We start from the raw sequence: 14,142 nt of genomic DNA, 5'->3' as shown, positions 1-14,142 counted from the left end.
GCTCAAGTCCTGGGGGAGGGGCTGTCCCACGTCTTACTGTGGAGGAGACGAGGGCTGCAGGGACGGGCACTGTGGTCCATAGCTGGTCTCCCCAGGGGTAACAGGACCGGTGAGGCTGCTGGGTGGAGCCAGGCCCTGGGTGGGCTACCCCAGTCCTGGGGGGCAGCCATGGAGCTGGGGAGGGTGAATGTGGCTCAGGGGCCCAGAGCTGCTGCCAGGGTCCACTTTGTCCCAAAACTCCTGGCCTTGGTTCCAGAGGCAGCTTCCCTAAGATGGTCTGGGGCGCCACGTGCTGGGGCTGGGGGCCCACGGGGCTAAGAGGGAGCCTGGCCTTCAGGGTTCACAGAGGCCAGCACCAGGTGCATTGCTTTCTGCCTCATCCCACGCCCCTCGGGGTCCACAGACAGGATCGAAGGTCGACAGAGACAGAGGCAGCTTTACTAGGACTCAGAGGGGTGCTGCCCAGGGTGGAACCAGGCCTGCTGGGGGTCAGGACTGTCCCTGCAGTCAGGGGTGGCATCACTTCCCACCTCACCCTGTGCCTCCCAGGGGTCCACAGACAGGACAGAGGTTGGTGTGAGACAGAGGCGGCTTTATTAGAACTCAGAGGGGCTACTGCCCAGGGTGGAACCAGGCCTACTGGGGTCAGTTCTGCAGAACTTGGTTCTGGGGGAGCAGCTGGGGTCCCCCATACAGCCAGCATCTGGGAAGGACTGGGGGAGCATCCTGGTCCCTAAGACAAAGAGCCTGCCCCATATTCTGAGGGTGTCAATGCCAGAGAGGGAGGAGCTGGCTGGGCCCGCTGGGAGGTCAGCCCCAGCTGGGAAGGGACTCTGGATGACATTCAGCGCCGTCAGCAGCTGGACTTCTGGCCAGAGCAGAGGTTGTAGCAGGCCGGGCGGGAGCACGTGGGGCGGCAGAGGAGGGACACGCAGGAGGCCGGGTGGCAGCAGCTGGTCTGGCAGGAGGAGGCAGGGGCACAGCAGGAGGAGATGGGCACGCAGCAGGCAGACCTGCACACAGGGCGGCAGAGGAGGGACACGGAGGAGGAAGGTCTGCAGCAGGAGGTGGTGCAGCAAGCTGGCTGGCAGCTAGACTGCTGGCAGCATGAAGTGGAAGCCCCAGAGCAGACGGGCACACAGCAGAGGGATTTGCAGCAGACAGGTTTGGAGCAGATGGGCACACAGGAGGACTGCTGACACGGGGAGGAGGTGCAGCAAGCCGGCTGGCAGCTAGACTGCTGGCAGCATGAGGAGGAATCCTCAGAGCAGGTGGGCACGCAGCAGACGGGCTTGCAGCAGACAGGCACACAGCAGGCCTGCTGGCAGGGGGAGGAGGTGCAGCAAGCCGGCTGGCAGCTAGACTGCTGGCAGCATGAAGAGGAAGGCTCAGAGCAGGTAGGCACGAAGCACACAGGCTTGTAGCAGACGGGTACGCAGCAGACCTGCTGGCAGGGGGAGGAGGTGCAGCAAGCCGGCTGGCAGCTGGACTGCTGGCAGCATGAGGATGTGCAGGAGCTGGTGCAGCCTGATTGGCAGGGGCTGGGCTCACAGGCCGCCTGGCAGCAGGGGCTGGACACACAGCTCACTGGGGTGCAGACCAGGGTCAGGCAGGAGGCAGGGGCGCAGCAGCTGGGGGCGCAGCAGGGGGGCTCGCAGCAGCTCTCTGGGCAGTCGTCCACCTGCCAGGAGTCGGTGCAGGTGCTGGAGCAGACGGACATGGTGGACGCGGCCATGCTGGGGTGGGGAGGAGGTGAGCTGGGGGAGGTGTGAGTGAGTGAGTGTGTGTCTGAGCCTGTTGGCTGCTGGGGCTTTTATATGCCCAGGGCCTGTGTTTTCCTAGCAGGAGACTCAGCAACGCCCTCCCCTTCCGTGTTGGTGTTTGAAGCCGGGAGGACCCTCATTATTTCTGCTTCCCTTGCCGTAACTTGTCCTCACTCTGCTCCTAACACTTGGCTGGTCCTGGGCAGGGCCTGCACCCCTGGCTGAGCCTGTCCCCGGGAACACCAGGAGGGAGGGTGCGGCCTCTCTGGGGCTGACCTGGTGACTTCCACCTGGCAGGTCCCATGACTGTGCCCGGCGTGGGGCCCGGGGGATGCCCAGCCTCTGTCTGCAGGGACCTCACGGGGTGGGCTGGTGTGGCTGCGACTGGGAGAGCCAGGACGAGGTGCCTGTATTGGGAAAAGGCGCTTGAGGACAGTGCTTCCTGGTGGGCTCTGGGATTTTCTGAGATCCTGATGTCTGCCAAGAGTAGGAGGAGAGGGAGGACCTCTCCTCCCCTGAGAAGGAAACAGAACATTCCAGCAAGGCCTCTGGACAGTCAAGTCAGTAGGAGGACAAGGCTTGGGGACTGGCCTTTGGGTCTGGACTGCTGTCCCCTGGAGCCCTGGTCAGGTGTCCTGAGAGGGGCGGGTACAGGTCAGGGCCTGAGGGTGGGGAGGCGCCTCCACCTTGGAGAGGCAGGTGTGGAGTGAGGGTTGTGTGGTGAGTGGAGGACACTCGGGGTGGGCAAAGCTGTCCTATGCTCAGGAGGTCATCGGGCAGGGCTGGCCCTGACCCTGGGGCAGAGACCATCACAGGCAAGCTCCTCTGTCCCAGGCCCTGAGCCCAGCACAGCCTGAGGCTGGTTCTGACCAGGAACTACCAACATCTCCCAATGTCCTTCCAGCCTCTTCTGGATGAGAAAAGAGTCTGATGGGGACACAGTCAGCCGCACTGCCCAGACGCCTGGGAGCTTTACTGAAGACAAGAGCCTTACTCTGTGTTTGCACCTTGGCCGAAGCCACATGCCAAGAAATTGAAACGTGGTGCGAATTTGTGGTATCTGTAGGTGACATGATTGTACACCTAGGATCAGAGTGACTGTCCCAGGCCACGCTCACCGAAGGGCTAGATGAGAGACAAAGTCACTGCACCCAGCAGCCCCTACCTGTACCCCTGCCATGACAGTGTGAAAATACAATGGGAAAGGAAGCCCATCAGCCTGGCAGACCCAAGTATAAAATGCCCAGTGGGAATGTTAGAGGGTCAGATGTGAACGAAAGCATAAACTTTGACCAGAGCACCTACAACGTATGTCCCCTGGAAACCCGGCATGGTTGGGCACTGGAGACTGGTCCACGTGCCTCAGCTTAGCTCAGCATCCATGACATTCCTATCACAGCCCCGAAGGAATCGTTGGGTATACAAATGAAGATATGAACGGCCAGAAAGTACTTGCAATCTCCATGACAGATGGAAGATTAATGTGAAAATTTTAAAGTCCTTACCACTAAAACAGGATAAGATACAAAAGAACTGAATACAAGATTAAAAATTTTAAATTTCCAATAAGCCTTAATGAGATGAACAGCTAGTTGATCTCATTAATAACTAAAGTTTCTCAGATTTAAACACACACCTCCCACCTGTAAGAGCAAACAAGATTTAAAATGCTGATAGTATCCAGTACTGCGGCGCTCAGGGCTTCATTCTTAGAAACCCTTGGCAGGTGTAATTTTATTTAAACTGTGATCAACCATAACATAAAATTTACCATTTTACTCATTTTAAAGTGTGCAATTCAGTGACATTTAGTGCAGCCACAATGTTGTGCAACCATCCCCACTACCTAGTTCCAGAACTATCTTCGCTCCAGAAGGAAACCCGTAGTATTAAGCAGTCACGCCCAGCCCCTGGCAACCACTGCTATTCTACTTGTCTCTATATGGATTTGCCTGTTTTGCACATTTCATATAGATGGAGTCATAGAATATGTGGTCTCTGTGTCTAGCTTCGTTCACTGAGCATGTTTTCAAGGTACACCTGTGTTGGGGTATGTTTCAGAATGCCATTCCTTTTTATGGCTGAATCGTATTCCATCATAATGACACCACATTTCATTTATCCGTTCATCTGCTGATGGACTTTTGGGTTCTTTTCAACTTTTGGCTACTGTGAATAGTGCTTCTATAAACTTTTTTTTTTTTTTTTTTTTTTGAGACAGAGTCTCCCTCTGTCACCCAGGCTGGAGTGCAGTGGCACCATCTCAGCTCACTGCCACCTCCACCTCCTGGGTTCAAGCGATTCTCCTGCCTCAGCCTCCCAAGTAGCTGGGATTACAGGTGTGTACCACCATACCTGGCTAATTTTTTATATTTTTGGTAGAGGTGGGGTTTCACCATGTTGGCCAGGCTGGTCTTGAACTCCTGACCTCAAGTGATCCTCCCACCTCGGCCTCCCGAAGTGCTGGGATTACAGGCGTGAGCCACTGTGCCTGGCCCTATAAACATTCTTGTACACGTTTTTGTTTGAACACCTCTTTTGGAGTGGGAACTGATGAGTTGTATGGAATTCCATGTTTACATTTTGAGGACCTGTCAGACTGTTTTTCACAGCATTTGTACCATTTTATATTCTCACTAGCAATATATAAGCATTCCAGTTTCTCTTTGTCCTTGTCAACATCTGCTACCTTCTATTTGTTGGTGCATGTGTGTGTTAAATTATAACCACCTTAGTGGGTGTGAAGTATCAGTAGCATGTCATTGTGCTGTGGATTTACTTTTCCCTAATGACCAATAATATTGGGCTTATTTTCCTGCGTGTATTGGCCATTTGCATATCTTCCTTGGAGAAATGTCTATTACAGGACTTTGCCTATTTTTAAATTGGGTTGACTTTTTGTTGTTGATTTGTAAGAGTTCTTTATATATTCTGGATGTTGGCTCCTTATCAGAATTATGATTTACAAGCATGGTTCTCCCCTTGTATGGGTTGTTTTGCTCTCTTCGTAGTGTCCTTTGATGCACAAAACTTTTTAATTTTGATGACATCCAATTTATCTATTTTTCCTTTTGTTGCTTGAGCTTCTGGTGTCGTATCTAAAAAACCGTTGCCCAATATAAGGTCATGCATATTTACTCTTATGTTTCCTTCTAGGAGTTTTATGGCTTTATCTCATATATGTGGGGCTTTGATCCATTTTTAGTTAATTTGTTGGTGTGAGATATAGTGCAACTTTATGATTTCGTGTGTAGATATCCAGTTGTCCCAGCACCATTAAAACAATTAGAGACGGGGTTGCTCTTTTGCCCAGGCTGGAGTGCAGTGGCACAGTCATAACTCACTGCAGCCTCAAACTCCTGGACTGAAGTGATCCTCCCACCTCAGTTTCCCAGGTAGCTGGGACTACAGGTGCACACCACCATACTTTGCTAATTTAAAATAATTTTTTTTAGGGACCAGGGTCTTGCTATGTTACCCAGGCTGGTCTCGAACTCTTGGCCTCAAACAATCCTCTCATCTCAACCTCCCGAGTAGTTGGGATTACAGGCATAAGCCATCATTTTATAACATTTATGTACCTAACATCAGTTATAAACATTTATGTACCTAACAATTATAAACATTTATGTACCTAACATCAGACCCCCAAAATATACCAAGCATAAATGGACAGAATTGAAGACAGAAATAGGCAATTGCAGCTCAACAATAATATTTGAAGACTTCAATAAGTCACTTCCACTGATTAAAAAAAATTTTTTTAAATAGAACTAGATCAAAGATCAATAACAAAATAGAGAACTTGAAGAACACTATAAACAAGCTAGATCTAATATGGCCATATATAAAACACTCAACCCAACAACAGCAGAATACACATTCTTCCCGAATACACATTCTTCCCGAATACACATTCTTCTCGAATACACATTCTTCCCGAATACACATTCTTCTCGAATACACATCCTTCCCGAATACACATTCTTCTCGAATACACATTCTTCTCGAATACACATTCTTTCCGAATACACATCCTTCCCGAATACACATCCTTCCCGATTAGACCATACGTTAGTCCAAAAAAAAGTCTCCAGATTAGACCATACGTTAGTCCAAAATTAGACCAGATTAGACCATACGTTAGTCCATACGTTAGTCCAAAAAACAAGTCTCCAGATTAGACCATACGTTAGTCCAAAAAACAAGTCTCAATAAATTTAAAACTATTGAAATCATATAATGTATCTTCTCTGACCACAATGGAAATTAGAAATCAATAACAAAAGGAAAACTGGAAAATTCACAAATGTGTGGCAATTAAATAACACACACTTAAACAACCAGTTGATCAAAGAAGAAATCAAAAGAGAAGTTAGAAAATACTATGGGATAAATGACAGTGATTATATAACAAACCAAAACTTATGGGATACAGCAAAACAGTTTATGGAGGGAAATTTATAGCTATAAATGCTTATGTTAAAAAACAAGAAAGATCTCAATTCAGTAATCTCACTTCACACCTTAAGGAACCAGGAAAAGGAAGAGCAAACTAAACCCAAACCTAGAAGAAGGAAGAAAATAAAGATTATATGTAGAATAAAGGGAGCAAATAAAGAAATTGAGAATAGAAAAACAATAGAACCAATGAAGCCTAAAATTAGTTTTTTGAAAGCAACAATAAAATTTACAAACCTTTAACTAGACTAAGAAAAAAGAGAAGGCTCTAATTATTAAAATCAGAAATGAAAACGGGAACATCACTACTGACCTATATAAATAAAGAAGACTATAAGAGAATATGTGAACAATTGTACACTAACACATAATATCAATAAAATTTATTCCATTTAAGCATGCTTAGTGATATTACATACATTCGTAATGTAGATAACCTAGATGTAATGGATAAATTCCTATTAACATACAAATTACCAAAACTGATACCTTTATTAGTGTTTTTTATTTCTTTTCTTCTTTTTCTTTTTGAGATGGAGTCTCACACTGTTGCCCGGGCTGGAGTGCAGTGGCACCATCTCGGCTCACTGCGACCTCTGCCTCCCAGGTTCAACTGATTCTCCTGCCTCAGCCTCCAAAGTAGCTGGGATTACAGGTGCCCACCACCACACTCGGCTACTTTTTTTTTGTATTTTTAGTAGAGATGGAGTTTCACTATGTTGGCCAGGCTGGTCTCGAACCCCTGACCTTGCAACCTGCCACCTCCAGCCTCCCAAGTGCTGGGATTACAGGTGTGATCCACTGCACCCAGCCAGTTCTTTTCTTTCTTTCTTTCTTTCTTTCTTTCTTTTCTTTCTTTCTTTCTTTCTTTCTTTCTTTCTTTCTTTCTTTCTTTCTTTCTTTTCTTTCTTTTTGAGATGGAGTCTCCCTCTGTAGCCCAGGCTGCAGGTGCAGTGGTGGATCTCAGCCCTGCAAGCTCCGCCTCCCGGGTTCAGCATTCTCCTACCTCAGCCTCCTGAGTAAGCTGGGACTACAGGCGCCCGCCACCAAGCTCAGCTAATTTTTTGTATTTTTAGTAGAGACGAGGTTTCACCATGTTAGCCAGGATGGTGTCAATCTCCTGACCTCGTGATCCACCCATCTTGGCCTCCCAAAGTGCTGGGATTACAGGCTTGAGCCACCATGCCCGGCCGACTCTTTATTTCTTAATATGGCTTCAAGTTACTGTCTAGTACCCTTTGATTTCATCCCGAGCTGTCATTTTTTGTAGGGCAGGCCTACTGGCAATGAACTCTCTCAATATTTATTCAGAAGTGTCCTAATTTCTCCTTTAGTTTCGAAGAATCATTTCACTTGACATAGACTTCTTGGTGGACAGTGTTTTCTCTTTCAGTACTTTAAGTACAACATCCCATTGCCTTCTGTTCTTTATGGTTTTTGATGAGAAATTGGCTGTTAATCTTCTGTCTTCCTGCTCTCAAGATTCTCTTTTTGTCTTTGGCTTTCAGTAATTTAATTTTGTCTTTCTGTGTGGATCTTTTTGAATTTATTCTACTTGAAGCTCATGGAGCTTCTTGAATGTGTGGATTCATAAGTTTCATCATATTTGGAAAGTTTTTGGCCATTATTACTTCAAATATTTAAAAAAGTATTGTAGTAAAATACACACGAAATTTATCCCATTTTAAGTGTACTGTTCAGTGATATTAAACACATTCATAATGCAGTGCAGTCAGCACCACCATCTGGCCTCGTAACTTTCATCTTGGAAAACTGAAACTCTGTCCCCATCAAACACTAACTCCACATTCCTCCTCCCCACAAGCCCCTGGCAACCACCATTTTACTTTCTGTCTCTACCATTTTTCTTCAAATATTTTTGAGCGCTCCATTCTGTCTCTGCTCTTCTTCTGACCCTGCTGTTAAGTGTGTGCTGTTGGCATGTTTGATGTTGTCCTACAGGCCAGTTAAATTCTGTTCATTTTTAAAATTCTTTTGTTTCTGTTTGTTTTGAGATGGAGTCTCACTTTGTCATTCAGGCTGGAGTGCAGTGGCATGATCTTGGCTCACTGTAACCTCCGCTTCCCTAATTCAAGTGATTCTCCTGCCTCAGGCTCCCGAGTAGCTGAGATTACAGGCACCACGCCCAGCTATTAATTAATTTATTTTATTTTTCTGTTTGCTGTTCTCAAACTCCCAACCTCAAACAATCTGCCTTCCTCAGCCTCCCAAAGTGCTGGGATTACAGGTGTGAACCATCATGCTCGGCCTCTTTTGGCTTTTATGCCCTTCAGACTGGAATATTTCACATGACCTGTCCACCTGGTCTCTAATTTTTCCTTCTGTCTGCTCAAATCTGCTGTGGGGCTTCTCTAGCAAAATTTTCGTATCAGTTATACTTTTCAACTCCAGAAGTTCTATTTGATTCCTCTTTATAATCTCTCTCTTTATTGATATTCTCTCTTGGTTGAGATGTTGTTTTCTTCTCTTTGTTCTTTTGCCATGGTTTCCTTTAGCTCTTTGAGTATATTTAAGAGAGTTAATGGAAAGACTTTGTCTAGTAAATTCAATCCTGGGCTGCTTCAAGGACATTTTTTACTAATTGGCCTTTTTTTTTTTTTCTGTGAATGAACGGTACATTCTTGCTTCTTTGCATGCCTCATAATTTTTGCTGAAAACTTGACATTTAGAATATTATAATTTGATAATTCTGGATGGCAGATTCTCTCTCTTTCCTGTGGTTTGTTATTGCTGGTTGCATGGCTAGTAGTTTTTTGTTTTAAGTGACTTTCCTAAACTATTTTAGTAATGACTATACTCTTTGTCATGAAGGGGGTCACTATTCCATTTGCTTAGTGCGCAGATAGTAATTTGACAGAGTTTCTTAAGCACCTGGAGTCAAAAGATGTTTTTTTCCCAGTCTTTGTAGCTGGGCTCTATGTGTTGGTCCACACTCTGAGCGCTCACCTGGGCGGTTTGTGACTCTGCCTTCCCCTTCACTTCCTGCCTTCCCCTTCACTTCCTGCCTTCCCCTTCACTTCCTGCTTACTCAGAGCCTGCAGTTCAGCCAGAGGTGAGCACTGAGAGCTTCTCAGGTCTTTTCTGTGCCCCATCATGGGCATGTGTGGGGGTCTTGTAGACTCCCAAGAATATATGGAATCTTCCAACACCCTTATTCCCCAAAGTGTCTAATTTCTCAGCTCTTCCTCCCAGGTTTTTTGGGGTGTCCATTGTTTTCCCAACAGATATCCTTTGCCCAGGTGGCAGTGACTGGTTCATTTACTTTTACATGTTCTGACCAAGCCTCTGGTAGCTGCTTCTCTGGCTGGAGGGAATCTGAGTTGGTAAAAGAAGGCAAGCCCTGTGTGTTAGTCCTTCTGGAAGCCATCACTACTGTGCTCCTCCCCTGCCTTGTTCTGTTAGATCTTTGGAGAAAAAATTATTTACCTTCACATTTAACTTCCCCAGGGCTTGTTCCCCCTCCGCCTACCACAGGATGCCCCTGCCCTCAGAACATGACTGGAAAGCCCCTCATCAAGGTCTCCAAGAACTCCCATTCCTAAATCCTGAGTTGGTTTCTATCACTGTGAGTGTGTGTACTCCAGACCCTGAAGCCCTAGGTCACTCTCCATACCACTCAGGAAGCCTGTGCAAGACGCTCCTGACCCCCTTGACAGCCCTGTGGCCCCCACTTTCCCTGCAGCCATCCCTGTGTGGCCTGTCTCTTCCAGCACAGTTGCCTGGCCTGCGCTCCATCCCTGCCTTCCCCGTCTGGACGTAAGCCATGCTTCCTGCGGAGGGACCAGTGAGAATTCCCATTAGGAGCCAGGCACTGGGGACAACAGGACGCCTAAACAGGAACCATTTGGTGGGTGTCTGAGGTCTCTGGACAGCGTTGTTCAGTGGGTGAAGGGGCCCACGTGAGCAGAATTTCCCCGAGGGCCGTGTCCCTGTCCAAATGTCCATCCTTGCAGTTTATGGACAGGGAGTGCCTGCCCCAGCCAGGCGCCACTGGGGTCTTCAAGGCACAGGTGGCCTCACTGCCACCCTCACTCCTGCCTCAAGGGCCAAAGCCAGAGCCCCCTATTATGGGCTGACCTGTGATTCCCCCGAATTCACATGTTGAAGTCCTAAGTTAAAATTAGGTCCTATGGATGGGCCCTAATCCAATGACTGGTGTCCTCGTGAGAAGAGGAGATGAGGGCAGAGACACACACAGAGGGACAGCCCCATGAGGACACAGGGAGGAGACTGTGTCTTCAAGCCCAGGAGAGAGGCTTCGGGAACCAGCCCTGCCACACCTGGGCCTCGATTTCCAGCCCCAGGACTGTGAGGGACCCCATGTGTGTGGCTCGAGCCCCCAGACCGTGGACTTTGTCACAGCAGCCTGAGCTGACACATGCAGCCCCTCAGGTGTGGGGGTCCTTTGTGTCCACAGAGTATGGCCGAGGCCTCAAAACCCGACTGTGTTCTCCTAAGGCAAGAAGAGTGGGCAGTATTGCAGCCCCAGGTCACGGGGCAGGGGGCGTGGGTGAGGACTGGAGGGGACAGTGTGGCTCTGGCCGTCTGCCTGTCCCGTGGGAGGAGCTAAGAACCTGCCCAGGAGGCCTCCTTCTTGCTCTCTGATCTGGACACATTCCCACACTGTCGTGGGACTCCTCTGTCATCGGCACCCTGAGACCTTTCTGTTCCCATGGGCCCTCCGCCCATCCAGCCCAGCACAGGGAGCTCTGGAGGCCACGTCTCTGTTCTCTGCTCTGCATCCCAGCGGCAAGCCCAGGGTTGGAGCAGGGGGCGTCCTGAGTGTCTGTGAGTGTGTGCAGGAGGCCAGGATGGCCGAGCTGTCTCCGAGTGGAACTCCTGAGCACCAGGGCAGCTGGAGCCCAAGCCGCCATACCCGCCCCCACTGCCCGTCTCCCACCTCCCAGCACAACTGGAGCCTGCCAGCCCCTGGGATAGCCCCAACCCTTGCCATGGGAAGGAGCTGCTTCTACCCACGGTGAGTGGGACATTGGCCTGAGCCATGTAGTGTCTGTGGGATTCAGTCAGTGAGCAAAGCTTTTGGGCTCCACAGGACCTGGGAGGGGAGCCAGACAGCAGAACGTGCCACAAGGTGGACAGGAGCTTCCAGGTGTCACCCAAGAGCCCCCCACATCCCCCCAGCTGGAGATGTAAAGAGATCCACAGGGCCCAGCCCCCCAGAGCCAGGCCAGGCCCCACTCTGCCCCATCCCGCCCTGAGTGCGGACAGTCAGCACTGAGTCAGCTGGGGCTGCAGAGGCTTTATTGGTGCCCAGAGGCAGAGGGTGACACTCCTGGGTGCGAGACCTGGGTCAGGAGGGCCCATACCCGACCAGCAGAGGGTCGTGATCTGCAGCCAGGAAGCGCCATGAGGAGTAGTCAGGGCTCGCCCACCCTGGGGGAGGTCAGGGAGGAGCCAGTGAGCACCTCAGACCCCACCCCTGGGCTGGGCAGCTGTGGGTGGGGCTGCTCCTTCTCTGTGTTGAGCTGTGCTGAGGCTGGGTGGGGTGGAAGGTCAGGGGCTTCCAAGGACTGGAAGAGAGGTGGGGCCTGAGCCTGGCTGGCCCTAGGGGACATGGCCATCAGCAGCTGGACTTCTGGCCCGAGGAGAGGCTTCAGCAGGCGGGGCGGGAGCACACGGGGCGGCAGAGGAGGGACACACAGGAGGCTCGACAGCAACAGCTGGGCTGGCAGGAGGAGGTGGGGGCACAGCAGGAGGGCACAGGCACACAGCAGATGGGCCTGCACACAGGGCGGCAGAGGAGGGACACGGAGGAGGAGGGTCTGCAGCAGGAGGTGGTACAGCAAGCCGGCTGGCAGCTAGACTGCTGGCAGCATGGAGAGGAAGTGCCAGAGCAGACAGGCACACAGCAGATGGGTTTGCAGCAGACAGACTTGCAGCAGACGGGCACACAGCAGGACTGCTGGCAGGGGGAGGAGGTGCAGCAGATCGGCTGGCAGCTAGACTGCTGGCAGCATGAAGAAGCCCCACAGCAGATGGGCACACAACACACAGGCTTGCAGCACACGGGCTTGCAGCAGACGGGTACACAGCAGGCCTGCTGACACGGGGAGGAGGTGCAGCAAGCCGGCTGGCAGCTAGACTGCTGGCAGCACGAGGGTGTGCAGGAGCTGGTGCAGCCTGATTGGCAGGGATTGGGCTCACAGGCCGCCTGGCAGCAGGGGCTGGACACACAGCTCACTGGGGTACAGACCAGGGTCAGGCAGGAGGCTGGGGCGCAGCAGCTGGGGGCACAGCAGGGGGGCTCGCAGCAGCTCTCTGGGCAGTCATCCACCTGCCAGGAGTCAGTGCAGGCGCTGGAGCAGAGGGGCATGGTGGACGTGGCCATGCTGGGGTGGGGAGGAGGTGAGCTGGGGGAGGTGTGACTGTGGGAGTGTGTGAGGTTCTTGGGGCTCTCCGGCTTTTATATCCCTCCTGGCCTTGTTGTTCCAGGGCCCACAGCCTCCCCTTCCTTGTAGCTGAGAGGCGGCGTCTGTTATGATTAGGGGTGTTTGTTTGCTGGTGATATTGCCCAGCTCCCAAATCTCCTTTCACACCTGGGCTATAGCCTGTCACATGTGGAACCTCAGGGGTGGGAGTAGGGGTGGGCCTGATCCCAGCTGGCTTCTGGAGGCAAGGAGGGCTATGGGCATCCGGCGGGTGGGATGTGGGTGGGATGTGCCTGGGGCCATCCTTGGTTGCTGGGGCATCGTCCAGCACCTGCTGGGAGGTGCTGGGGCACCACCCGGCAACCTCAAGACATGGGCTCCCTCTGCAGGAAGCCAGCCCTTAGGAATTATTTCGCGTGGTGCAAACTCTTCCTGTAGCATGGTCCTTCCCCTGCTGCACGACACAGGACTCGCCAATTTCTAATCCCCATGGCCTCTGTGCCTCCTGCCCTCTGTTCACTGCCCACCTTGTCCTTTGCTTGGGAGGCAGCAGGACTGTTCCAGGGCCAGGATCGTGGGCTCAGCCTGCTCCTTGTTCAGACACAATGACAGCATCCTGGGCTGTGGTTTTGGGTTCTGAACCTGTGAAGTGGCTGTGCTAGGCAGCAGGCGACCACCAGCCCTCACCACTGCTGGAGCCATCTCCTCTGTGTGCCCGGCACTGCAAGCATCTTTTTCTCACCAGCCCTGCCCACAGGTCCCATCACACACCCCCAGGTCAGCCACAGGCAACTCTCACAGCAGCACAATATTTGATGATGAATTGTTGTCACCACAGGGCATAATGAAGTCCCGAGCTTCTCGCCTTCTTAAATGGCCCTGATCACCTTCCAGGAACATTGCTACCCACCAGCTAATTATAATATTGATTGTGATTTCACATTTTTATTGAAAAATTCAAGTACACATATGCATATTTCATTGTAAAATAAGACATATTACACGATGTTGAGTAGAATGTCTTTGTTGCTCTGAATCTGGCAAAGCCGGAAACGACTTCTCATTCTAAAAATAATGCTAACCTTCTGGGTCAGACCTGTCCCTACAGGGCTTTCTAAAATAAGACAGAAGCTGACCAGCTATGGCCGGCTGCCACACCCCACCAGTGCTGCCCAGGTTGTAAGAAGCAGGCTGTGGAGGCAGGGGTGGCCCTTCAGCCTTACGCAAAGTGTGGTGTCCCAGGGAGAGAGTCCTCCAACTCTTGTCCCTGGGGGCATCTCCTCTTTGAAGTGGGTCCTCACTGAAGAGGCAGAAGCAGCCGGTAGAAGCACAGGATCACTGGAGCAGCCGGAGAGAAGGTGCAGCAGGGGCCAGTGAGCCCCACAGTGGTGGCCCTGCACATTCCTTCCCCCGTACCCATCCCTGGAGGAGATAGAGCCCAAAACAGGGATAAGAGGAGCAAGGAAGGAAAGGCCACGTCCCTCCCCACGGCCTTCCCCGAGGCCCCC

General features: G+C 51.0%; 1 protein-coding gene across 1 annotated transcript; it reads right to left on the bottom strand.

Moving 5' to 3' along the window:
* Nucleotides 1–853: 853 nt before the first annotated feature.
* LOC101018414 (keratin-associated protein 10-4-like) lies at nucleotides 854–12,594 on the bottom strand. Its single transcript, XM_017956396.3, has 2 exons — nucleotides 12,048–12,594; nucleotides 854–1,587 (listed from the first exon to the last, which is right to left on the bottom strand). Exons 1-2 carry the CDS (start codon nucleotides 12,592–12,594, stop codon nucleotides 854–856), a joined length of 1,281 nt encoding a protein of 426 aa, XP_017811885.2.
* Nucleotides 12,595–14,142: the final 1,548 nt, after the last annotated feature.

Source organism: Papio anubis, chromosome 4 (genome assembly GCF_008728515.1).
Source record: "Papio anubis isolate 15944 chromosome 4, Panubis1.0, whole genome shotgun sequence".
NCBI classification, from domain to species: domain Eukaryota; kingdom Metazoa; phylum Chordata; class Mammalia; order Primates; family Cercopithecidae; genus Papio; species Papio anubis.
The sequence above is the reverse complement of the archived record's forward strand: the minus strand, read 5'-3'. Positions and strand labels throughout refer to the sequence as shown.